At 46.0% G+C, this 27533-nt stretch overlaps 1 protein-coding gene across 17 annotated transcripts in view; it reads right to left on the bottom strand.

Moving 5' to 3' along the window:
• Positions 1 to 27533, bottom strand: part of CLASP1 (cytoplasmic linker associated protein 1) — a 264159-nt gene that overhangs the window by 13706 nt on the left and 222920 nt on the right. For all 17 annotated transcript variants that reach the window (XM_019802321.2, XM_034654388.1, XM_034654392.1 and 14 more), the window contains 4 exons: positions 20934 to 21084; positions 16539 to 16785; positions 13867 to 14057; positions 11953 to 12081 (listed from right to left, as the gene is read on the bottom strand). In XM_019802321.2, coding sequence (XP_019657880.1) covers positions 11953 to 12081; positions 13867 to 14057; positions 16539 to 16785; positions 20934 to 21084 — 718 coding nt within the window. The remainder of the gene's footprint in view (positions 1 to 11952; positions 12082 to 13866; positions 14058 to 16538; positions 16786 to 20933; positions 21085 to 27533) is intronic.

Raw genomic sequence — 27533 nt, 5'->3', positions numbered from 1 at the left:
AAGCCCTCTGTAATAAAGGTAGAAGTTAAATGCAAAACCCACCAAGGAACAAAGAGCACGGGCTCTGGACTTAGGTGGCAAACCCCAGCCACACCATTCACAAGGGCTAAACCCCCATCCTCATCTGTAAGATGGGGATACCTCACAAATATCATTTGTAAGTGCAATCAAAATGTACTACATATTCAGTAGATGACAGTTACTGCTATTAATAGCACAGGGATACATATATAAATGGTCAACAAAGACACCAGGCTGCAAACATGTATGCATTTTCTTATGAAATGTAATGAAAATCTAATTCTTTTCTCCTACTGCCTGCCCTGGACTGGTCATTCCACCCAGATTCTTCTCTGCTTTGTGTGTTCTGCTATTTGTAATAAGTCAGCTCTGTCTTTAATTCAGCAACAAGACCAAGGTTATCAGCTCCAGCCTTCAATCACCCCAGTGCTCTTATGACTGAAGCAAAGACTGACCAACACACACAGCAGACAGACCATCTGGAAAGCATCTTCTAGACCTGGGCAGGAGTGGGCTAAGACGTCGGTGCTTACAAGCCAGGGAGGATAGGACACACAGACCGCACGAGGTCACTGTGGGGCCCTGACTGAGGCACTGCCCCCCAGAACCCCTGCTCCTCTCTCTAGGAGGGGCCGGGTCAGATCTCAGGGCGCTGCAGTCATGGCTTCGGGACAAGAGACAGCCCAGCCTTGTGTCAGCCGGGGCTGTGCTACCCTGTGAACAGGGCTCACGTGTCTGCTCTGCTCTTGGAACAGTAAAGGGAAATACCCCACAAGGGGGCTCAATTCATCTCGTTTAAAAATCGGCACTAAGGGGCGCCTGGGTGGCAGAGCGGTTAAGCGTCTGCCTTCGGCTCAGGGCGTGATCCCGGCGTTGTGGGATCGAGCCCCACATCAGGCTCTTCAACTATGAGCCTGCTTCTTCCTCTCCCACTCCCCCTGCTTGTGTTCCCTCTCTCTCTGGCTGTCTCTATCTCTGTCGAATAAATAAATAAAAAATCTTTAAAAAAAAAAAATCGGCACTAAGACTGGTCATGCTGCATTAGCAGTGGAAGTTCCACACTACGAAACACCCGGAAGGAAATGCACGAAACGTTCACTCACGATCTTGGGGTGCTAAGATTATGGGTCATTTTATTTTCTTCTTCATATTTTTTATACTGAAAAATTGCAATGAGCATCACAGTACTGTTTCTAGCAAGGACAATGTGTTCATTAAAAATTTACTTCAAGTGTCTTTTTGAGATCAGGGAACGTTAACAGTTCAGCCCTTGGTTCATGGGGCACAGGGAGGATGGGGTTCTGGCGGTCTGTCGTCTTCCAGAACCGAATCTGAGCCCTGGCATGGAGTCACTCTCCCTGGGTGTTAGCTGAGCCTGGTGCCTCTATATTTATAATACAGGATATCATCATGATCGCCATAACAACTACTGTTATCTCTGCTGATCTATGTTTCCGTAAGCTCTCCTCTGCTAAACTAGAAAACTCCCTGTCCCTCAAACACACGTGGGTGACCAGCAGAAAGATCTTTTTCCTCAACTCCTAGAGTTTTTCCTCTATTGCTGGCACCTGTTGTAGGTTGCTGTGCATTCCTGCCGACATTTTCATATGTCCCCTTCTTCCCAAACAGGCTGCAAACGCCTAGGAGACAGGCTGGGGCATTTCCTTTGTACCCCAAAGTACACAGTAAGACTGGATACTTACCAGGTGTTCAACACTTCCAGATGGACTGAATTTCATTCTGTCTTCCTGAGGTTTCTATTTAAAGACGCCCTACTTTCTTGAATTCTCAAAGTTCTCTTTCCTTCTCGTTAAAGGCCTTTTGAACTTTCCCTGGGAGGGCCTGCTATCTCTTTAAAGCACTGACCAAAGTCTAGGTGTCTCATTCAGTAAGCTCACGCCCCCATCACCTGGCCAGCATGCTCGTGAATACAACGCATACACTATGGGGGCACAGACCGGGATGATGTATTAATCCTTTCAGGAGTCAAAACGGGGACCCCAAGCAGCATAGTCAAGGGTGAATACCGTGTACATGTGAGAAGACAGATATCAAAAACAGCCACGATTTATCTATGCTTATTATCTACGTGAAAGGTCAGGCTTGGGTGTAAAGCACTGGAGAGAGATCATTTTACTTTAAAAGACTCTTATTCTTAATAAGCCCATAGGAGCATTGTTTCTTTCATACCACCATTCCCCCCGCCTTCTGTTTTGTGCTCTGTGTATACGTTCATTTACTCCCGTGTGTCAGGTTCTGAGCTCAGAGCACAGGCCACAGGTGTGAGGATGCGGTGCTGGGCTGGGGGGTTAGGGGAGGTCTCTGCAGAGGGGCAGCATGAGGCTGCAAAGCCCCGGGAAGCGGTGGGCCGTGCCACAGGAGCAGGCAGGGGCCAGACGGTGGGGAGCTGCTGCCTGTGCGGTATCCCGCAGTTGGTCAGGATTAGATGAAAGGAAGCCGGTAAGGGGCAGGACGCAGAATGAACGTCCACGAACGCATCCCGGTGTTCTGTGGGGATGCCTCCAGTTCAAGGGCCCCTGGTCACGCAGAGCCAGCCCACCCTGCTCAGCCTTCCCAGGCACCTCAGTACAAGTGAGCAGACTGCCCTGTCAGCAAGCACGGACTCAGCCACACTGATGACGTCGCCCTCCACTTTACATACACGTGAGGCAATTTAAAGAAAGCCCACTGTGATTTTCTTCTCACCAACTCAATCTCCTGCCAAGGCGCAGCTCTTTCCACGCAGGTCCCCTGATAGCAGAGTGCTGTGTGGCCCTGGTGGGCACACAGGACCTTTAACCTTTCACCTCAAGAAGGGCAGCTCCAGAGTTGCAGGGGCACATTCTCAGCCTCTGAGAGCAGTGCGGCAGACAAACCCGAGTTCGCTCCTCTTGCAAGACACTCAACTGATCTGACACTCAGGCCTCAATTTTTAAAAATTCTGAAATGGAGATTTAAAAGGTATCAACTGTGACAGATATCAGAGAGAGAGAACCTACAAACGCCTGCCTCTAAGAGGCCACTGGGGGGCACAGTGGAACACGTGGGAGCTCTGGGACCGCCAGAGAGCAGAGCTCTGGCCAGAGGACCCCTCTGACCCAGCCTAGCACCCACCTCAAGTGGGTCTGCCCTTGCCAAGAATCTCTCTAAAAAGCCAACCCGAAACCAGGCCCACGTTTGTTGAGATGGCGTGGAAAGCCCGCAAGGCTTGGCTCCTGCCTGCCTAGCGGTGTTTATGCCCTCCCTGTCCCCCGTGCCAGGTGACACCGAGCTGAGGGCACGCCCTGCACGTGACCCACTGGCCACTTCTCAGACCCCCAGGCTAACCCCTCCATTCTTCCTCACGGTCACTCACTCATGCTCTTCACGTGGCTGGGCCGGGTCACCCTTCAGGACTCACTCGCCGCAGTATGGCTCTGGGAAGCCTCGTGTGCACACCGGCATCGCCGCACTCAAACTTCTTGCTGAAGTACTCTCTGCCACTAGACTAAAAGTCCCTTGAAGGTGAGCTCCCATCTCAGCCTCTTTCTAGCCCCCGTGCCCAGCACGATGCCCAACATGCACGAGGTGACGAGGTGCTCGGTGAGTTTGTCAAGCGAGTACTCCCACAGTGTATGAATTTTTAAAGATGCCCATGACCGGCGAAGTCACCTCTGGGGCATGCCTCACTGACTTGCATTTACATGTTCCCACCGAGGAGCTAGCCCAGAAAGTGAGGAGGAAGCAAGATATCTATAAATGACCAACTTGAGCCTTGGGCAAAATCAACTGTAGAAGGACCAGAGGGTCCCATTCCAGGTGACATGCTTGAAAGGCAACAGCTCTGTCCTTTGCAGAAGAGACTTTAGTTCAGGTTGTTTTTTTCTAGTAATCAGCTGTTTGAAGAGAGGCAGAGTATTTCTTAGAAGACATCCATCATGTGACGAATTACCTTAAGAACAAGTGCTTTTCCTCCTCCTCAGTTCCTGCATGTCCCATGGGTTGCTGTAAGTCCACGGTGCCCCTGGGAAAGCCCAACACTGGGCACGTGGCTGAGTTACGTACCACTAAGCAGATGGTGGAAAGTGGAAGAGGGGGGTCCGTCTCTTTTCTAAGCTGGTCCCACAGGGAGACCGTACTTTGAAACCCATGCCTTTCTGCTGTGTGAAAATAATGTTTGCAAGTATCCAAACACACTGCTCAGAAAGCTTGGTACTGACTGAAGAAACTTTCTTCGTTTTTAAATATGGGGGAAAAAATAGCAGGGTCAGAAAATACTGGATAACTTCACAGATACAGCCAAGGTAGAAAACACGGATGGACGGGAATCCATGTTTCAGATCCCACTGGGAGCTGGGCAGCAGCCCAGTGGGTGGAAAGACAGGCCTGGAACAGCCTGGGATTCAAGTGTCAGCAGTGCCACTTAACAGTCCTGATGGGAGTAAACAAGCCCCCGGTGCCCCTCAGGATGCAGCGAGGACAAAAGGGACAAGGAAGGATACTGACAGGCTCACAGCAAGAACTCCATCCCATCATAAGCTGTCCTTCCTCCCCTCTCACCTCTCCCCTGCTCTCTTGTCATTTAGGTGAAAGGGAGCTACCCTAGTCAGCTGCTGGGTGCACAGACTTTCACATCTGCTGAGCTGAAACCCAAACCCAAGGAGAACTTCCTCTTCTAGAACTCCAGGAATTCTCCATGTCACCCTGCATGAAGCATTTAATGAAATGTACCTAACATGAAAAGGTTTTCAGAAAATGTCTGAAAATAAAAAGCCAGAAGGTACACATTGAGATGGTAAGTTTGGGGCCCTCTCTCTTACTAAGGTTACAGAAAGTTTCCCAAGACAGACATCGTTTTTTGGCAAGGTGGATAGGCGTTCTTTACTTCCCTCTAGATGCCAAGCCCCCAGTTTTTGGCAGGCTGCCTGAATCAGGGTGAACTTTAGGTTTTGCCCCTGTGCTCTATGTAACATAAGAAGCAAAGATTATAAATGTAAGCAAACAGAGAGCAAAAGTAAACACAGACACCAGAAAGAAAGGAGAACAATACCATTTAGGAGACAAGGTGGCCAGAAACGGCAAGGATTTTACAAAGGGGGATGGGGCATATTTATGACATGGCAGCATCAAGCAGCTTATAATCCACCTTGAAGTGATCGAAATTGTTCCAAGTCTGATTTTGCTACAGTCTGGTTAGAAACATAAGGATTCTTTCTTTTCAATGTTAGTGAAATAATAGTAGCTAGCTCAGAAAAGCATACTTTCCTCATCCAACTTTTTTAAAAAATGAGATCATTACTCAGAATATTAATGAATGTTTGTTTAAAGATAAGGTTTCTTCTAGAGCACAGAACTTGTCAAAATTTGGATTGTGTGTTTTAAGTTCACGAAGTTTAATTTGGCTATGTCACAGACACACCAGAAAAATCGGTTGAATAAAAAAAAATTTTTTTAATGAAAAAAAAAAAAAGGCAAATTATCCTAAACAATGAGTGGAATCAAAGTCATCTTCCCAGTTGGGCATACCTAGTTTATCTAGCACCTCAAAAATGTGGAAGCTAAGGAAAAGCATGGCGCCACCTTCTGGGGAAAAGCCAGAAAGGCCTTGTATAAATGGGATCCACACTTGGGTTTTGATATCCACCAGGATCCTGGGGAGATTTGGTCATTGGTGAGAGACTGGCACTTAATAAACGCCTGGATTTAAGGTGGAGTGCTGACATGGGCCTGGACCTGCTTGTGAGTCATCACTTAGCTGGGTTCCATACCATACCAGAGGGAGCAAAGGAGGAAAGAAAAAAAAAAAAAAACAACAACTCCAGGTCGAACGTCCACAGGCCTGAGTTTTGGACCTGGTTCTGTCATCAACTAGTGAAGTGGTCTGGGGAGAAACTTCTTCTGCTTTCCAGGCCTCGGTTTCCCTCAACAGAAAAATGAGGGGGAGACTATAAAGCAAGAATTCGCACATTATCTTGGGTTATATAACCTTATCTTCCACCCCTACTTGAGGGCTTTTCTCCTGGAAAAAAAAAAAAATGCATAGGAAAAATTTCAGGAGACAAATCTGAATGAAATGATGTCTAACAAGAGAGTCATCACATTTTTGCCTGCAAAGCAGATTCGGGGCAACACACTCTCTCTCTCTCTCAAATGTATTAAGGCACTTAAGGGGGAGACTTATCCTGTCCTACCCCAAGGGGCAGAATTAGGGCCAAGAGGAAAAAATGCTGAGGAGTCAGGAGGGCACCACAGACACTGGGCTGGCCAGCCTCTCAGGAGGGGTGGAAGAGACCACCTAAATCTCAGACGGGGAGCTGGGCAGCACATTGTAGCCTCCCCACTGCATCCCCAATACCCACCTCTCAACTCTCCTGGTGTTTTCCAGCCTGGAGGGGACAATGTGATAGCCACTCCAGGGCAGCAGCCCCAAGACAAAAGTTGTGTTTTCCATTGGTGTTTTAAAGTTTGCTCAACCAATTTAAATAGGCTTCTTGGATGTATTTAGGAAAGTGCAGTTTTATCTGCTGTGTGTAAAATGTAAAAAGCTTGTCAACAATTCTGTCAACCCGTCTACTTTCTTCAGTGGACGAGGAGAGGCCCTCTTGCCTGTTTCTGAGTAAGATGCCTTTCCTGAAGCTACAGGAGCTAAAGGCCACGAGTCACATCCGGCTCCTAGGAGGGCCAGTCCCCTGCCCCAAGGAACAGTGGCAGGGCAGCCCGCGGTGCCATTCAGAAGCAGACACTGTGCCTTGCACTTTACCACAACCCTGCGGGGTGGGACACGGTAGCTCCACTTGACATAAAACTCAACGGCAGAGTGGGGCCCACGGAGTCTTCTAAGCCCGTGTCCCCTCCTCCTGGCCGTGCTGCCCTGGCTTACTGTTAGAATCCTCTCCCTAACTACTCCTCACAGCCAGTCTTGGGTTCTAGCTACCTCAGGCAGTCTTCCTTGCCTCTTCCAGCCCATTCCAAACTCCTAGTGCATCTCACTCTGAACCACACGTTTGCTTTAACCTCAGCTAAACCATCAGCTTCATGAAGACTGGAGCCCTGCCCCCTGGCCCCCACCTCCTGCCTCCAATTATAAAACATTTACCAGAGTTTGTGCTATTAGTGTCAGACTGTTGGCTTGGCAACTATTAACCTTTAAATGATTATAAAGATTTCTGGTTTTGCCTTTCTGTTAAGCAGCAAAAACTTGCAAAGGAAATAGGGTTTCTAGCCACATTCCAATACTGAGTCAAGGAAAAAGTACATATTTTGAACCTACAAAGGTTTAAGTTTGTTACTCAATAGCAACTTCTAGTGCCTTGAGGCTGTATGAGACACAGATAATCATCTACTCCACTCCCTGCGCTGACAGATAAGAAAAACCAAGGTCCGGAGGGGTGAAGTAATTCTCCAGGTTCACACAACGCATTGTTCTCCAGAGCCAACTGTGACAGATGGCTGCTGCCCCAGGAGGCTTCCAAGGACTATTCCAGAGTGCAGAGGGTCGGTTAAGTCCTGGCCAGATAGTGATTTTAATTGGTATTTGAAAGACAATTATCAGCTCGCTAAAATAAAACGTCTTCTCTCTGACACACTGCTGCTTTTCTCTGGCCATATTTGTCAAAAGAACTGCATAAGACACGCCATGCCAGCAGGGTAAAGCAGAAGCAAGAAGACTAGTTCCTGAAATTTTTTTTTATTTTTAAAATAATTTTGGTCTGGCTTTACTTTTAATTCCTTGAAATCATACAATATAAAATTAACTAAAATGCTTTAAAAAAAAACCCTAAAGACAAAAAACTGTTTTATATTTATCTCAGAATCCAACTTCTCCAAATAAATCAAACTACCCAAGGCTGGACAGTGATGCCTGGAACCCCCCAGACTTTGGTGCATGGCAAGAGATGTGTGGTGACCCAGTACAGGACATAAAAGGATGCTTCTTCTTTAGTAGACAAATATAACTGAATATTCACTAATGTGGGCAAGTTCAGGAAATGATCCAAGAATTTCAATTACAGAACATCTTCAAGACACAGAGTTGGGTGTTTCTTTCAAGTTTAAATAAACGTTTGCCAAACATTTCTACATTTGGAGGATTATATGTAAGACAAAATTCCTGGGAGCAACAGCTGTTCTTACATCAAATGTGTCAAAAATGATTCATAATTAGTCAATCAATCATTTACCAAGAAAGAGGTGCTTCCAAAACAGATCAGGGTGTCTAAAACCAGTTTCATGTGGCAATATTCATACAGTATATGACATGTCCACACTGTCATGTCTTTGAGTCTCATGATGGTCATGCCTTGTAGGGTCACAAAGAGGGGATAAAACCCAACAACACAGCTGGACACGACACACGCTGGACTGAAAACCGGGTTTCCTGACTCCAGAGTCATCCCCCACGCTGGCCCCAGAATCCATTCGTACCATCGATTCTCTTATCAAATTCCCTCTTCATTGGTGAAGGACGGATTCAGCACCAGCCTGAACAGACTGCAAATTCTAAGATGAGAAGACTTAAAATCGATGGAATTTTCTTTCAAAACAGAAAATGGGCTTCAGATTTCTGAAGGTCACTAACAAGGCCAAACCCTTTAAGACATCTGCTACAAGCTAACCCTACTGAAAACCATAGTGACTTCATTAATGAGACATTAAAAGTCAGTGGCAAAGTTTATTATGAAAAAGATAAAAACAAGGAGTTAGATAATGAAGGAGATGTACTTATTCCTAGGAATACAGGCTAGGACTAGGAAAACATCGCTAAGCTGATCCATCCACACCAACTTCTCGAACAGAAACTCTACACTGGTACCCAAATCCTCCATGGTGCTTACTGAGTCTCTGTTAGCTGAAGATGGGTGATGCCTGGGCAAGATCTAGTGCCTGGTACACTTTCAACGTGTAACGAAAATGTTTTACACGCATTTCCCTAAGAGCTTTTCTCACTGCTATCGTGCCAGCGCCACTGCAAGGCTCCTTGTGGAGCGGACCCCACCACAGCAGGCGCAGGAGGACATCTGCTGCTAAGGTCTCAGAGCAGCTTGTGTCAGCCTGCCGGGGTCTCATGTCCTTCGTGTCCTGCTAAAGCCTGGGTTCTGTCTCTGAATATAAAACCAACTAGCTTCCTATGAGATGGCAGTTCCAGGGGCGCTCAAAGGAATGACCACACTTCAGAAGGACTAATTAGCTAGGAGAGCAGACTCTCCCTCTGTAGGACTGATATTAGTCACTGGGTCTAGAAACAGTTTGGATCCTTCCCGATAAATGTCTGAATGATGTCTGAACGTAGTGACGAGAAAACCTAACTACTAGAAAAATACCATGTGCAATGTTGTATGCCAACAGGATGGATACAACACAGCTTGATGTGTGCCTAAGTATTCTGCCTGAAAGCACAACAACGGGGAACGGAGACAGATTGGTTAAAATATGAGAAAGACTAAAGAATTTCAAAGGAAAAGAAAAAGAAAAAAAAAAACATATCTAAAACCTACATATACAGGTGGCCAAGTGAGGAGCTTCTGGCAAAGTGACAGAGTGAAGTTTCATAAGGAAAACTACAAGGGCACCGAGTCAAGGTGAGTACTAAAGTATGCAAAGCAGGGGAGACCTGCCAACACGGGCACTCCTTTATTTGGAACACAGTGTTTTCCCCACCTGCCTTATCAGGCCATCAGCGACAGCAGCGTGGAGACCCTAGGTTACTCGAATTCCACATCAACTGAGCGCCGCTAAGTTTACTTTAAGCAACAGATATTTTCTGCTTTTGTCCCTCAGGCAATTGAAAGGACTTTACACCTAAGAACTTTCTCTCCTAAATTTCTCATTTTGCAGGAGAAAAAAAAAAAACAACCCCAAAACAAGATCCCTCAAGAAAACAGCTAATAATAAATAGATTATTTAATTCTGCTCACTTGTCCTTCTTAGGGTCCAATGTCAAATTGCAAAGTTTCAGATCAGGATGCCGACTTGAAACACAGACATCTTCCAAGGGGATAGTTAGTAAGTGCCACACACTGTGGATGGCTTAGTTTCACCTTGATGCCACATTCTAAGTACGTCCTCTCCTGAGGAAACAGCTGACATCAGATATTTGCAAAAAGACACCAATTTTATTATTTTTTTTTAAGATTTATTTATTTGAGAGAAAGAGAGCATGAGTGGGAGGGACGTGGGGGGAGAGAATCTCAAGCGTGGAGCCCAATGTAGGGCTTGATGTCACGATCCTGAGATCGTGACCTGAGCCGAAAATAAGAGTCAGACACTTAACCAACTAGGCCATCCAGCCACCCTTTACTTCACTTTTTGATCATGTATTCTCATTAAGGAGAAGCTACTGTGGTTTAAAAAAAAAAAGAAAGAAAGAAAAAGAAAAAAAGGCAGCACAACCCCAGGCCAGTTGCCCCTTAAAAGAGACACACGACCTGCTTCACGTCTTGGTTCTGCCAGTAACTGCCACACATCACCTGACAAATTACAGCACTTTTTGGACCCTCTTTCCTCGCTCAGGAGTAATGGTGTTGACTGTATTAGCTCATGTGGTCCTCACATTTTTTAAATAAGTTATGGTAAATGGAAAGTGTTCTGTTCAAACATGAGTGGTTTTCACTATCAAACCACCAAGCCAGATTTCGGAAGTATACGGTATTCGTCTGAAAACACACCTATCCCTTATGAACCCAGGATGTCCTAGGACCATCAGGTGGAGATGCCTAGACAGAGCTCGAGACGCCGACCCTTGCTGAGTCTGCTATTGTGGGGCGGATTTCAGGAGGCCAGACCTGTCACTGTTTGGCAGCCACGTAACTGCTAAACAGAGAAAAACCATGATTTAGGGTCCGGATTCTTTTTGCAGACATATAAGAACTGCTCTCCCTGCAATTCCCTTAATCCGTAAGTGTGCTCATGAGAGTCACATGGGAGCCGAGAGACTGAACTGAGCAAGGGGTTATGTCTCATGGGGGTCAAACCCACTCAAGTCTTCTGAAGTTCTAAGTACATAGCCCTACCTTCCACAGTGCCTTCTATCGGAGGGTGCTGCTGAGATCACCTGTATTTAGGAGAGCTCCGGCCACTCTTTTCTGTAGGTCTCTAGACACTCAAAGGACCGGTGAGCCATGGGGGCTGGACAATTGAGGAAGCCAGTGGATGAGGATTTACCAAGTGTCCAGTCAAGGCTGGCTGTAAGTGTGCAGGGCACAGAAACACGTCCTCCTGGCTCTCTGGGAGGCATCTGAGGTGCCAGGACAGTTTCCTAGCATTTTACATGTTCAGGAGCTAGTAGGAGGGGCATGACATGACTGCCTGCATTCATCCGGATCTTGCAGAGAGGGGCACGATGAGAGGGCAGGAGAGATAGGAAGACTGACGTGGGCCAGCACCTCTGTCGACACGCACTAGGCCTGGAACCCTCACTGACTGTCTCATTTAATTCTCACAAGAAACTGTGACCGTATCCACCTCTATCTTACACACAAGGACACTGAGACTTGGAAGCTGAAAGAACCTGTCTGAAGTTGTGGAACAAGGAAGAGCTGGTGCCAGCACTGGCATATAGGTGTTTCCCAAGCCAACCTCAATCTCCCAACACCAGTCTGGTGGGTGCCAAATGCCACCAGGATATGGCAGACCTCCTATACCCCCCTTCTGTTGGCCACAGCAATGGGAACCACTGACTTGGGAAATTCTTCTGGGACAGGTCAGCGAACAGGTCAGTTTCTGTACAGGTGGAAAGGGAGTCGGGAACCAAGTGGCACCAGGCCCTCAACTGCACCTAGGCTCAGCCGTCACACCACCAGTGGGATCTTCACCCTATATCAGGCCTAGGCCAAGCTCAAAGGGAGCAACGCCCGGTCTTAGGACGCACAGTGAACCACACTCATCTCTTCCCATATCCGCAGTACACCCCCAGACCCGTGTGCTCAGCACTCCTAGGCCAGAGGCCTGGCTCACCTCCTTATGGGAATCTTTATGGGCTTCCAGAGTCTTCATAATGGTCAGCTCGGCGTAGTTTTTAAATCTTGCTGGCTGGTTTCTCAGAATTTCCCGTAAAACTCTCAATGCTAGCGCTCGGATGGAATGCTGGAGTACAAGAGGAGAGGAAGACGTTAGCAAACACTACCCAGTGCTTCAATGAACATGCCAGCCAACAGTGTCTGGCAGGGCCAAGCACCCAGCCCTGTGCTTCCCTGGCACCCCACTAGCACCCTGACACAGGTCACACAGCTTAAGTGGCACAGGCTGAGGGGCCAGCTCCAGAAGGCAGGTGCTATGCCTATACTGACATTCCTAAGGCCCAGCATCTAAGAGGGACCTCGTGAAGGTTTCTGGAATGAGCCAAATGAGGACCAAATGAGACCGAATGAGGACGATACATCTAAGTTCATTATCCATCTCCTGGGGGATTTCCAGATTTCCTGAGGCTTAGATATGCAAAGTACCCTTCTATAAAATGTACAAAAGAACGGGTAAAAAGCATCTAACCATCTCATCAAAACGACCTGCAATAAGGCAGACTAAGAGCCACAGACCTGTCTTTACTCCCAACCTTCTGTGTGATGAGATCACAGCGGAGGGGAATGTGTACACGCCTCGAGCTGTCTGAGGCCGGAGTCTCACTATTTGGAGGAAAGCCATTTCAAACAGACTCCTAATCTCAATAAAAGAAAATGGGGTTTACACCAAACAGAGCTGAAGAGTACATCCTGGTTCTTCGTCGCTCATCTGTACAGTTCACACACTAACACACCATCCACTTGCCCTCTACATGACATCACTTCATCTCCCAACAACGCCTGACCAAGCAGATGGGCTTCAGCAGCCGATAGCCTGTTGGAAGTTAATACTGCCCTTTCGTCACTGCCCTCCTATCTGTACTCACCCCTGCACCAAACCATTAACCCAAAGCATCAGAAAGAAATCAGTCACCATGACACTCCCCAGCCCCATGTGCACCCATCTTCCAACAAAGTCACCATCAACGTGACCCTGAGCGTGACTTTTACTGTGAGCTGTGTTGAGCTTCCTCCAAATCCACTCGGTCCTGCCCCTGAGCTCTTCACCACACCCACTTCATTGCTGTTTCTGTCAGCCCACACAAAGCCCAGTACAGAGATGGACTTTTACTTCTAGGAATCAGACAATTCCCAACATTTACTGCTGTCTCCATATAAGGGACCAGCGCACAGATGGGAGAGGGCAGGGCTCCGACGAGGTTACTCCTTCTGTCAGAGTCACCTACGTGGTGCCATGTGTGGATTACAGACCAGGCATGGCACAAATGCCTCGTTGGCCACATTTAAATGTCACAGTGTGAAGAGGGTTCATTTTATAAATAATAATAGAAGATAACAGAAAATAACCCACACTTCCAGAACTTGTTGCTTGACCAATGAAGATGACTGGAACTGCTCACATATGCAGGGCTGAACCTACACGGAATTTCATGGAAGGCAGCATCTAGTAGGGCCTTTTAAAAAATGAACTTGTCTCTTTCTCAATTACACATGAAACATAAAACTCACACAGAAAAAAGCTCATTGTAAAAAAAAAAAAACATTCCACGCTAACAAAGTCATAAGAAATTTTGTGTTAGACAATGTAACCTGAAGCAGAAACAAGTTTCCCTCAGGTCCTACAAACCCAATTACAGAAAAAACTTGCATATAATAAGCTAGGAATGGGGCCTGTCTCAGCACCAAAACATGACCTCACTAACTGGTGCTCAGAAAACACCTGAAAAATGTTTTGACATAAACAGTAGGCACGATACAGAAAGTAAAGCTGAAGCCAAACTCAAGGAGAACAGGACGCAGTAACCCGTCCCCCGGGAAGGGGGGAGACAGAAGGACGAGGAAAGTGCCTCACGTCTTTGTCCCCGAGCGTCTCCAGCAGCAGGAGCAGAATGGTCTTGAAGTGCTCCTCCCAGACGCCCAGGCTGTCTTCCCGGGTGATCTTGAGCAGCTCCAGCAGGGCGCCTTTCCGTTCCTCCACCCGCTCGTTGTGGTTGGACAGCTCTTTCAGAAGGTCGGCCACCAAGTCAGAATGGTCAATGGGCACTGGAGAGACACCGAGACTAGTCACCTCACAAGGGAAGCCCCGGTTGGGGACGCTCAGCTCCCCTCCGCCGGCTCCCTGCTCTCCCAGAGGCAGCTTCTCCTCCGTCCCTGCTGCCATGTTCTGACCCTGCTTTGAACCACCTCACTCCCTACACCGTCAGCAGACCACCTCCCCAACTATGAAAACAGAGATATGAGAGCAGGCGTTAGGTACCGATATCAACGTCTTTACCCTTCCTTACCATCTTTTGCCCCCTCCTATTTCAGACAAACAGGAAGAACCATCTAATAGTCCCTCCTTGATGGTCTTCTTTCTCCCAAGTCTATTCCCACCACAGCAGCACAAAGTCAGGCCACCACTGGACAGTCCCTTCCCGCTATCACACCCAGGGAAGCACGCACATTTTCCTCGGGGCCCTCCTCACCGTCACACCTGATCCTCTGACATCCATCCCTTCCCTGCCCGAATGTCCAGTGCTTAGTAATCAGCACAGCAAACAAATACTAATCAAGATGTTTAGACTATTCTATTGGACTGTCTATTTATAGACTAAACTTGCCAAGATCACTAGCAAAATTACTCGCAGGGACTTCAACCATGGAAGACATCCTTTCTCTTCCCTGGTTCTTTCAAGAGACCTCAACTCTGAACATTCCCTTCCAATAATAAGGATGAAACAGCAAAGACAAATCATTAGAAATTACTTATATTTGTATTTGCATACTTTTTTATAAAGCATCTAAGGTAGGAGAACACATACACAGGAAGTTTGAAATGTTAAAGAACTCGATCTTTCTCCGCGGAATTCCCACCTTTCTCTTTGAGGCTTTTACTATACAGTTGGTGATCAACGAACACCCACCCCAATTTCTGTTCTCTTAAATGAGACCTACAAACAGGTTAAGTTAAATGACATACCAATTCTGTGAGCAAAGAGAAGAAATAGCCCTCTACTCCTCCAAAGTGCAATTCACAATAACCATCATACATACCACTAGTGTACATCCCAGGAAACACACACTGGGATTCCTTGGGAAGTTACAGAACTGCTACCCACCGGTAATCAGCAAGTAATAGCCAGGGCATGTGCCTTCAAACGACTGAAGGACTTCACTGCTGTCTTAGGATCCCATCACTGTCTGATCTCTTCCTCTTTCTCCTCCTTCTTCTTTTTAAAAGTAGACTCCACACCCAACGTGGGGCTTGAACTCACAACTGTGAGATTAAGAGTCACATGCTCTGCCAACTGAGTCAGGGAGCCAGCCAGGCGCCCCACAGTCTTCCTTCTTGTGTGTCCCCACTAAAACCAGCATCTGCTCTAGTGTGGCACGCCCCTCTTTCCAGGGCCATTGTGATAAGTCTGTTTCCCCTGACAGGCCTTGAGTTCTCTGAGGCCAGGGACTGTGTCTCCTTTGCCTCCTTGTCCCCAGCAAGCTACACACTTCATGACACACAGTGAATGCTAACTGTTTAGAGTTCTAATTTAGGGTTCTGATTTAATTCTCCATTCAAAATAAAAACACAAAACAAAAGGCTTGGAAACAAAGTGGATATATATATAATTTTTAAAAAAATGACTATCAAGTGAATATGACAGTCAGGTGAAAAGGAAACAATTAAGTTCCTGATAAAAATACCATCATACCAACGCATACCTGACTCACTTATTACTCAGTAATAGACACTGGTCTTAACACAAGCGTCAGAAAACAAAACAAGACAGCAGACTAGTTCTGTTCCATGCCAAGTATACTTGGGACAAGTAATTTAACCTTTCCAAAAACCCTTACTTTCTTGATCTGTGAAATGGGAATAATCCCCTCTATCTCATTAAATATACAGGTAAAACACTGAATTAAGCAGCAAGCACATGGTAACGCCAGGAGCTTAGAATATGCTAGATTCCCTCTCTCCAAACCACAGGACAGAAGTCAGCCCAAAGCAGCTCCAGGAAGACCCGGTTAAAGCGCTGGTGACAGAAGAAGGGAGCCTCTCAGTGGCTGCTACAGGATGGTACTCCCACAGCTCAGGGCTGGGAGAGGGCACGGCAGGCGCATCTGCTCCCCAATAGCAGGGAGCACATGCTTCCGACCTCCACTCAGGCCCCGGCTCCTCGGGGAAGCCTTCTCTCATGGGCACAGCTGACCTACCTTCGCTGCACAGTGTCACAGCTCCAAGTTTAGTGAGCTGTGTGACTCCTATTTCACGACGGCCTCTGTGAGGCGGCTGTAAGCTTCTGGAGGCCAGACGCTGTGCACACTTCTGCTCACGGCTGTGCCTTCCATGCCTAAGCATGTGGTGGGAGCTCAGTAAGCAGCAGCTGAGCAAGCGCCTACTCAGAACAGACCCAGTATGTCCATTAGGGTTTGCCCTGTCGTCCCAGAGCTGCTCTGACAAGAGGAGAAAGCCCAACAGAAAGCACTTTGGGATGCGGCAGGGGTGGGGGGGGGTGGGGAGGAATCAAGCAAAGAAAGACGAACCATCTCGAAGCTGCTCCATGTCATCATCAAACACGGCCTCCTTCAGGGCTGTCTTGTCATAGGTGTTGATGGTGTCGGAGTAGGGGTACGGATTGTAGTCTCGCACCCGCGGCCCTGGGAATGCGCGCGGAGGCTGGGTATTGAGGAGGGACGTCTTGTTATCCAGAGCTGTTCTGCCTCCTTCCACCACATCGCTGCCTCCCCGGCCCTCAGTGGCAGGCGAGGCAACTCCACCATCACGAGACACCTGCAGCACACAATTGGTTCCTTTTTAGGACTTTTAACAAACTCTGTAACTTTTCAGAAGTATTAGGAGAGCCAGATTTCACACTTGAAATCTGGGCACTGACAAAAGGATAGTTCCTAGGATTTCAATCTACTAACATTTAATTCATAAACTACCTTAACGGGAACCAAATACGCTTACCCTTTCACCCCGTCATTCACTCATCTACATGTAAAGGCTGTTTTACTTTGTTCTTGGTGGTGACTTGTACTCAAACATTCCTCCAGGAATCTCGTGTGCCGGCATTGCCTCGCACCACTTTCTTCCCGAACAGCAGGGTTTTCTCAGTGACGCCTTGGCACAACACCAATGCTGGACGCTCCCCCGATCACCACGAGATCTAAAGCAGCCCAACCATCCAGGAGATCTAGCCTTGTATATATTCCCCCAGAGCTCCACAACACTCACTCGTCTCTAGCAACGGAGAACTCCGCATCCAAGAGGCACATCAACCTTTGGACACCTGTGACTCTCAGCTGGGCTTTATGCTGGGTCAGAGAATAGGCTTTGTTGCTATTTTCTGAAACTTTTTCTTCCTAATATATTCTGAGACTTGTCCTTAACAAATTAAACCCCTGGTGTCCTTTGGCCTTGTGTCATGTTCCTGACTCCCGCCTCACTCCCAGGGGGTCCTCTCTCCTGAGGAGAACCAGCCTGTCTGGCTCCCTTTGCAGGACGGCACTATAACCAAGCGAGCGTGGGAACAAAGAACACCCTCACTTTCCTCACCCCCACCATCTGACTCTAACGATGGCAGAGCCATCTCCAGGCACCTGAACCACACTGGTGTTTGCTGTGCCATGCGTTTGACTTGTGCTGCTGACAAGAGACAGCTCTTTCACTTTGTGCTTATGCATCTTTTAAAATTGTGGCCAAAAAAAAAAAAGCCAGTTTAAAATTGTGGCAAAATTTACATAGTCACTTTAATCATTTAATACATAGGTGTACAATGCAGTGACACTAAAGATACTGGCGATGTTGTATAACCATGACCACTACATTATATGTTGGGCAAACCTTTTCATCTTCCCCAACTAAAATTCTATACCCATTAAATAATAACTCCCCACCCCTCCTGGCCCTGGGCACCTCTATTCTACTTTCTGTCTCTGAATCTGACTACTCGAGGTACCTCATGTAAGTGGATTCATACAGCATCTGTCTGTCTGTGTCTGGATTATTTCACTTTACCTAATCAAGGTTCATCCATGTTGTAACGTGTGTGAATATTACATTCCTTTTTATGGCTGAATTATACTCCACTGGATACATATATCACATTCTGTTTATCCATTTATTTGGTGGACACTTGGCTGCTTCTCTACTGTTCGGTTACCATGAAGGAAGCTATTATGGACACTGGGGTGCAAGTGTCTGTTCTGGCCCCTTCTTTTAATTCTTTTGGACATACACCTAGTGGAACTGCTGGGATGGATCTGGTTTTTAACACCACCAAAAAAGATTTTTTGCTAACTGTTAAGATGTCAAAAGGATATATAATACATGGCTAGACATGAACAAAATAAGACTGTGGGCTTTTCTCATGGTAGGAAGATGATTCATGCAAGATTTAATTTTTTTCTCCTTGTAACTCTCTTCTCAAAGTAAAACACGTATTATTATAATGAAAGAACTTAGAAAAGGAGAAAGGGTTTAAAAAACTTCAGACATTTTAAAAATAAAGCTAAACTATCTTAATTCTAATCACTTTTAACAAAAACCAAAACAAAAGATCTTGCTTTTTAAACTTGCGTATTATCCCCATTCTTCTCTTCCCACAGATTGTGCGGAGTGGGAATCACAGAGTACACACTCCCATATATTTTGTTCTCCTCGCAGTGTAAGAATGTCCCATGTAAATAGTGTTTGTAACCACAACGTTTACTCACATCATTTCCATTTGTGTTCTAATAAGATTTACTCAACTATTCCCCTTCCACTATTCCCCCTCCTTTCTTAATGTTTCTGGTTTTTGTTATAGATAATGCTGAGATAAACTACACTGTAAGTAATAACTTTCTTTCCTTTTTCTGAGTTTGTTATTTAGCGTAGATTGCCAAAAGTTAGATTACTGGATAAAGGACATGAAACTTAACATCACTTATGCCGAGGGGTGCCTGGGTGGCTCCGTCGGTTAAGTGTCTGACTCTTGGTTTTGGCTCAGGTCATGATCTCAGCGTCATGAGATCAAGCCCCATCTTGGGCTCCGAGCTGAGCGTGGAGCATGCTTCAGATTCTCTCTCTCCCTCTGCCCCTTCACCCCCGATCTATGCCCCCACAACCACCGCTCAAGCATTTTTCCTCTTAAAAAAAAAAATCACTTATGCTAAATATAATTTACTAAGCTCCAAAGCAACTGTATCAAGTTCCCATGACACCAATATTATACTAGTTCCTTACATCCTTTCTAGCATTAAATATATTAATTTCTACTTGAAACAAAGTGGAAGAATTTGCATTCAATATTTTAATTTCTACCTGAAACAAAGTGGAACAATTCAGAAGTAAAGTGGAACCTCAAAGTTATGTTTACTGTATTTCTGTAATCACTCATTCAGGATGAGTGACTTTCTCCCACATGTTGAATGCTTTCAGCTCTGCTTTTGGGAATCGTCTTCCCAGTAGATCTGACATTCAACCTTACGGATGAATCCTTACGGATGTCACTTATCAAGCCAAAGACACATACTGGTTCCCAAATCTTTCCACTTAATGCATTTTTATATTCACTCCAGCTTCTTTGCTAACACTCTGGTCACCAAGCAGCTAAGATGTTGAATTTCGAAGCTGTTCAACAATTCAATTTCCATTTCGCCATATTTAATGCAGATAGGAAAAAAAAAAAATTCCAATGGAGTCCTTTCACTCCACATCTTACTGATCCCTGTCTCTGGCCAGAATGTCCTTCCCAAAAGTTTCCCTTAAATTCTCTGACACCACACTATCCTGGTCTCCCACACAATAACCAGTAGCTTTTCTTCCAACTCCTTTTCTTCCATCTTTCTCTTAGTGTTGATGCTCCTTAGGGTTTTCCTTACCCTTTACTTGGTTGATTTCACTCACTTTTTAGTTATCATCAAGCAACTAGTCAGTGCCTCTTAAATATCTATCCCCAGCCTGAACAGCCAGCCTAAACTCCAGACTAGTATCTGCAAAGGCCTATGGGATACATATGCTCAGATATTCCACAGGTCCCTCAAGTCACATATATTCAAAACTGAATTTACTATGTTCCAAAGGGGCTGACATACATTTTTTCCTCTCCTTCTAGGATATTAGCTCACTGAACTGCTCCAGCACTTAAGAGTCCTAGGCAGAGATTTCTGACTCCAGTATTTCAGCTCATGCCCTACCCAACGCTATTCCTCCAGAGTCATTCTCCATCTTGGAGTGACAGCAATCTTTCTAAAATCTAAGTGTTACCATGCCACTTCCCTGGTTAAAAATCCTTCAAAGACTCTCCAGTGACCCGAGTAAAATCAAGACACTGATGGAAAAGTCCCTTGGGTATGAGCGCCCTCCCTGAGCCAACCGCTGTGGTCTTCCCCAAACCTCACCACCAACACGATACGCTCACTCTCTCCCCGTCAGCCACCTGCAAAGGGAAATCATGCCATGCCCACTGCCACCCCTCTGCTTTCTCACAGGGCCCCCCCTACTATCTGTCCAAACTCCCTTTGACCCTTTGCTTCATGCAGCTCCGAGGCTGCAACCATCTCTCCCGCTGTCCCTTCCTGAGGAGCCCCAAGACTGGCCCAGTGTGTTCTTCAGTACTGAGCCCTGAGCGCTCCCCATTGCACAATGATTTCCCACTGATCTGCCTGCTTCTGTGTGAGACTAGAGCTCCCGGAAAGCCACGATAGTGTCTAATTCAGGCCTATTATTTTTACCATGTCACAAGAACAAAAATATGTCCAGGATACACAAAAGCAAACAAAGGGAGAAAAAGGTAGTTTACATTTTTCACAGACAGCTAAGGGTTACTCAAAATTTTATAAAGTTGCCTTGGGCCTCTTAAGATAATATTCTAACTATAAGATAAAAATAATGATGAAGTTCAGTATTCACTTAACCGAAATATCAGTCTCGGCTAGCCTGGGGATACTTACAATATCACAGTCCTTCTTGCCATCTCGTTTAATTGGCTCATTCAGATCCTCTTGGCTTCGAAAACTAAACTTTTCAATGGCTTCCGTAACTCCACGCAGAGAACTATAAATTTCTTCAGAGTTCAGGTTCTCTGTATCATACTCCAGCATGCTAAAGATCAAAAATAGTGTATTTCTTAAATTGAAGCATATGAATAAATTTGAGATATGGGCGTAAATTACTTCCAATGGTTTATGGAGTAAGGTGTGATAACAGTTTTGTGTCTGTAAGTGACTTGGAATGAAAAGGAGACACCTTCTGTTAGAGCGCCACCACTGGACAATTATCTGTGTTCTTTGTCAAACCAGGCCCCAAACACATTACATCGGCATTCGGTAAGAACCAGTGGGGAACAGCAAAAACCACGAAAATGCAAGAACTCAAAGGGTGACAACTGGTGACAATGCACGATAATGAAAGTGGAAAAATAACTTTCATATCTTGAAGATGGAAACAAGGAGTCTGGTTGTTACTGGTCTCAAATGTACAAACAGATTAAGAGGAACGGGCGTTTCAAACTAAAGCTAGTATTACACGCAGGTTTCAGAGGACAAAGCAAATGACCTCACAGGACGGGGTTATGCTTACCAGGACTAGAAACTTGTGAAATAAAATCCTACATCCAAAAACGATTCCAAGTCAGATCCACCCTACCGAAGGGCTCCCGACCACCTCTCGTGCCCTCTAACCCAGGGGCCTGCTGTGAATACCAACTCTTCCAACATGCTTATGTTTATGTGTTTTATAATAAAAACAGATCTTATACAGAGGAGAGTCACATTCCTAGATGGATGTCTGAAAGTATTTCAAAAAGCAAGAAATATTTGTCCCTTACAGAAAAGTGATGTCAACTATTGTTCCTTTAGTTGGCTGCACAGAGCGAAACACGAAACAGAGCAAAAATCCCACACAGCCTTCGGGTGTAATGCAGTGTGTCAACAAGCAGCCTTTAGAGGGCTGAAAAGTGCACTGAAGTGGGTCCTGAGAACAAAACCCACCACGGTCCCTCTCCAAGAATATCACAGACAAGCACAGCATAAAGCACAGCATCGAGAAAGCAAGACAAGAAGTGACAGTCGACCAAGGGCAAGTCAAAAAACCCACATTAGTTTAAGTGTCACTTGTTTCAAGAAAATGTCAAGAGACGATCAGATGAGTCGGTCTAACTGAACTTACAGGAAGTCTTGAGCTATCCTGAGGATGGCTAGGGGACAGTCAGAGAGTCCTTGGCTGTACACAAGTAAGCATTCGACAACACTATAAAGACTAAAGAAAAGCACTCTTTCCATCTTCAAGAGAAGGAACTGAACCTCGCAGGCAGGAACCTTTCCTACGGGCAACACAACAATCCTTCACGCTCTCACAAGTGGTTAAGATTCCTGCAGCTTAAAAACAAGGAATATTTACGAAGACCGCAGCTCCCCACCTTTTCTTCTCTTTTTTTTTAAAGGTCTGGGCAGATGAGGAGGACAAGATTTGGACAGTTCTCACTTGGGAGTAGCCAGACCTCTACTGGCTCAAGGTTGTAATGATCCAAGTGTTTTCCAAGGCTGGATAGGTTCTGCTGGGGCACAGCATCTGAACTCACCCTTCAGAGATGGGAGCTATTTACCTAAAATTGCAACACTCGCCCAGATAGAACCCATTCTTCTTTTCTGATGAATGAAAGAAAATCCATACTCCAACTGTACTTGGAGAGTTCACAAAAATACACGCCAACTCAAAGACTGGCTCTGGCATCAAACACCAAAGAAATGTGAATGAACACGTTTACAGCTAAAATTCCATGTATATACTGACAGGAGGTAGGTAGAATAAAACACTTGAATAGGATTCAAGATTTCAACCCCTGCTAAGTTCATCAGGTTATCTGTCCATGAGGCAACATCCCTTTAATGTGAAGAAAGCACGAGGAGCACAGGGGCTCCCAGCCCCTCCTTTCTAAAACACCACAATACCACTTATGTGGGAACAAAGGCATTTATACATCTGGCCAGTACACTATTTTTTATATATAAAAACTGAATATGACTCAAACAAAAAAATATGCATATGAGATGTAAAAAGATGCCTTAAAATACTTTTAATCACAACAACCAAAAATAATAGCATAGCCCATGCAAAAGGAAAAAAAAAACAGAAAGAATGACAGATGGACAAGAGGAAGTCTGGCGGAACGTTCAGCTTTTTAAGGGATGTCACAATATTATTTTCCATATGTCGCTTCAGATAACGTTCGCTTTCACATAATTTATTTTATTATTCGTAACCTGAGTGGTCTTAAAATATTTCACTTCAGTACACAGAACTTCAGCATTACAAGTAGCCTCCTTCCAAAATACCAAAAGGATCCTGCCAGTTAATGTTCCTCCTTCTTACTTTCAATGAATAATTAGGAGTACACATGCATGGCCAAGTACAATCTGTGCTGACACTTCTTTTGGACTCACTAGCTTGAGGTCTGAAGTATCTCCTTGGTATGAAGCTAAAACTGTGAGCTCCAGGTGAGGGACAGCATCGTTTTTCTCTAACAGGAAACAGGTAATGCTACGTTCTTTGCTAGTTCTTGTTTTGGCTTCCCCCCCCCCAAATCAATGCCTATGAGCCCTCATTTTGTAGGGGTAGAAAAGGAAATTCCCATGAGAGCGGTCACTGGGGAATCACAGATGCCACGGTCCTGGCTGGCAGAACGTAAGGGAGCATGGCAAGAGGGATGGGGCGGCTTTACCTAATAGAAGAGGTTGCTTAGGTACACCCTGGTCTGTCACCTGTCCCCATACTCTGTCTTGTTTTAGCTCAGAGACATAATCCTCTAGGTTAAAGGCCAGCTCCTGGTCTTGTGTAAATACTGCGATTAGACCCCAGAAAGGTTTCCTTAGGATTCTTTAGATTAGGACGAGTTGCTCAATCAGTCAACAGTCACCGACGCAAGGTCAGGCCACGTCATCCAATTCTGAGGCAGAATAGAGCTCTGACCTTGCCCTGCTGTAAAGGATCCATATCGTGGACAGGGAGGTGCATGAGGTCAGGTCTCTAAGAATGCGGACAGGAGAGACAGGAAGTTTGCCTTCTGAGATTTTCCTCTTTGTCATTTTGAAGGGAAAAGATACCAGGAATGGAATGAGGATATATAATCATTCCTTGTCATGCAATCAATATGGTTTTGGCAGAAAGCAAAGAGACAAGGATTTCCTCTTATTTGTAGGTAACTGATGGGTTTTTCTAAATGTAAAAGTCTGTCAACGCTCTCTCCATCCGATGGTCAACAGAAATGGGTATTTGCTAGCATTAGCTGTGTTATTGTGCACGTGTGAAAGATGATTCTGGAAACGAAGTGCCCACCAGAGGGGGTCTTGATGGCTGGATGGGAAAGAGTGGCTGGGGGTGAAGCTTAGTGCCCATTAGGGCACACAGGTCAGTGTACTGGAACACAGGCAATAAATGGGACTTCTACTTTGAGGTATGGCTAATCTTTAAAAAAAATAGTTTAAGTATGGTGACATGCCTTATTAACACTGACGACAGCAGCTGTCATGTTATTGCTGTGTCCTTGCCCTAACCTTGTGTATCTAGAAACAGTCATTACAGGATTCTCTGTACACCTGAGAAGTTACTTTTAAAGCTCTAAGAGTTTCCAAAGAAAGATGCTGTTAAAACATTTAGCTGACTATATTAATAACGTACAGCTCCACTGAGCTGAGGACACAAAAGTAGGAATGTAAATCTCTGCAAAAGCTATGAGGCATTCAGAAGTACAGACCTTTTTCGGTTTTGTTTTTACCCTATCCTATCAGCAGGGACAAACTCATCTTACACAGCACAAAGACAGCTGGACGGTCCCAGGCTCGTGCAATTACAGGCTTCCAGGGAAGGGGTCCTCGGATCTTTGGACCTTTAAAATAATCCCCTAAGGGACCCTCAAACAGGTATCTGTAGCAATTCGTGGACCTTACTTTGTCTCACCAATTTACCATCTGTTTTAAATCTGAAGGAAGCCCCACCCCTTCTTCTAGACTCGTTAACCTCATCACCTTCAACCAGGGGCTTGGGCGAAGCCCGACTGCTCTCCTGCCTAGAGGCAGGGCACGCCAGTGAGATGCAGCAGAGAACGCACCTCTTGGGGCTTCCCTTCAGAGCCTGTGTCCTCTGACTCTCACACAGGGCAGTACATTATGCAAGAAATCAGCCCACATCGGCAACAGCAGGGCTGAACGCTACAGGTACGGTCTGGGAAACGGCAGGTCTCACTTGCTTCTGAGAGGGACTGCCTTGTCCTCCTGAGAAGAATACGAAGGAAACCATGCCCCTCTCGCCTGCCTTGACTTCAGGGCACTGCCCCAGCCCGTTTGGGGGCTCAGCTCTGCCTGGGCCAGAAGGCTTGCTACAGTAGGTCAGCTGATGAACGGTCCTCTGTCCTTGTGACACAGCAGGAGCTGTACTCATGCAGGTCGACAGAGATCACGCACCCGCTCACACTTCTCACCAAGGCTCTACTCCTGCTCGTCTATGCCAAAGGCTTTCCGAAAGACCTGAGACGACCCTGGAAATGCAATAATATTGTGACACCTCAGACAAGGTTAACAGGTAGCTTGTTACCTGGGAGAGTAAGAGCGCCTGAGAGTCTTGTGGGAGGGAGCGGTGGGAATGGAGTTGGGCTGAGAAAAGGGAGGTGGGTGCTTCGATAGGCCATCGGCACTCCAACCCCACAACCGACTGCAGTGATCAGAAGAGGAGAGTCAGAGAGAGACACAACAAGGCAACGGGGAGGGGTGGGGGAGGGGACTGGGAGACACTACCTCCAAAGTGTCTTCCAGGCTCCTCTTTCCTTGACCAAGCTCTGGCAAAGTTAACTGGAACAAAACTTATACCTCATCAAACAGAGAAAATGAACAAAATTTGTTGTACAGTTTGGCCCTCAATAAGGCTGTTTTATTCCTTCCCCTCTCGATCATGTGTTACATTTTTAAACCATGAGATTCCAAGTGTATGAGTGTGTGAGTGTGAGTGTGTGTTTGTGTGTGTGTGTCTGCACCGGGAAGGACATTCCAAGTACTTCCACACAAATATGCATGGACGTTCAGTTTCAGATAATGCAATCAATTGTTTTACAAAGAGCCAAAGAAGGAATTTTGAGCCTTAATTCAAACGGGACCCAAGGGACTACAGCAGGAAGACTCCGAGAACATGCCTCTCTGACCACAGCACTCAAGCAGGGGACGATGTGCTCCCTGAGGCTGGGGACCCGATCAGATGGGAGTTCAGAGGGTGCCACCAGCAATTTCCTTCTGAAAAAGTAACAGCACCACTGTAGGGCTAGGGCGCCAGGTCTCAAAAAAACCTAATTCCCCTACTCATATCACCTAATACGAGAAATAAAACTTATCTGAGAACACAGGCATCCCTCCTCACTTCGTAAACGTCACTTAGTGGCCTGGGCCTGCAAAGGCCCTGATGGACAGTTCCAACAGCTGCTGCAATTCAGAGGAGCCACAGCCACTGGGAGAGGCGTGAGCCGACCTGGCAGGAAACGTGACCTGAGGCCCAGGGTGGAGCTGTGGCATCAGAGACCACATTCCCAGGGAGCAGCACTGCCTGAGGCTGGCAATCATCATGGTCCTAAGCAAGTCTCTGCCAAAGACAGCTGTGGTCTCATTGTGTAAGGTCAGTCAGCGTGGAGATGAGAGGTCACCACGGCATACGAGGGCCCACAGACCTTCTCTGAGTCCCACACTGAGTCGGGGTGGAGGTTACAGGAGGAACAAGGGTGACCATCTCGGCTAGAGCTCTGCTAACAGGCAGAGCATAAGGCAGGTGCACTACCACCTCCACCGCCTATGGGAGGCTGGGTCTCGCAGTTAATCCCCACTTTGCTGCTATGGGAAATCTTGATCCTCTGACGCAATGGACTGCAAAATCCACCTAAAACTGTCCTTTATTCCTAGGGGTAGCTATCTATTTAGTGTCATTCTGCTCTACAACATGTTTGCCAAGAATGTACAGCAGATGGGGGGGGGGGCTGTCGTCTACTTTCTGATCTCAAAGGGAATGGACACGACATGATCTCCGAAGCCCCTCTGCAACTCTGTTGTTCATTTAACACAAATCACACTGGGCAAAACGAGCTAAAAAATATATATGTATTTAATGATGAAAAACTCCAGGTTACAAATCTCCTCTCTCAATACCCAGTAGTATCTGTTTACTAGCTGGGAATAAGGAGTAAGTCTTCCCTCACACACACACAGACACAAAAAGCAATAAATGGAATGTTTCACAAAGGTTTAACATGCTAGCTATGATTTTCTCTAAGACTACTGGGTTGATAAAAACAACTTCCTTACTAGGGCTTTTTTTTTTTTTTTAACTATCAAATTAGATCTGCTCGTCATTTCAGAATATTTCCTTATTAACACACCATGTGTAGAATTTCTGGACTAAAAAAATACTAGTTTGTTTTGATACCAAAAAAATTAGATTGAAAACAAATAACTGGTAACAACTTTTCCCCTTAAGAAAAAAGAGCTAACATTGTATGTTTAAGATGATTCGAGAGAATGGCA

Source organism: Ailuropoda melanoleuca, chromosome 2 (genome assembly GCF_002007445.2).
Source record: "Ailuropoda melanoleuca isolate Jingjing chromosome 2, ASM200744v2, whole genome shotgun sequence".
In the NCBI taxonomy this organism is placed as follows: Eukaryota; Metazoa; Chordata; class Mammalia; order Carnivora; family Ursidae; genus Ailuropoda; species Ailuropoda melanoleuca.
The sequence above is the reverse complement of the archived record's forward strand: the minus strand, read 5'-3'. Positions and strand labels throughout refer to the sequence as shown.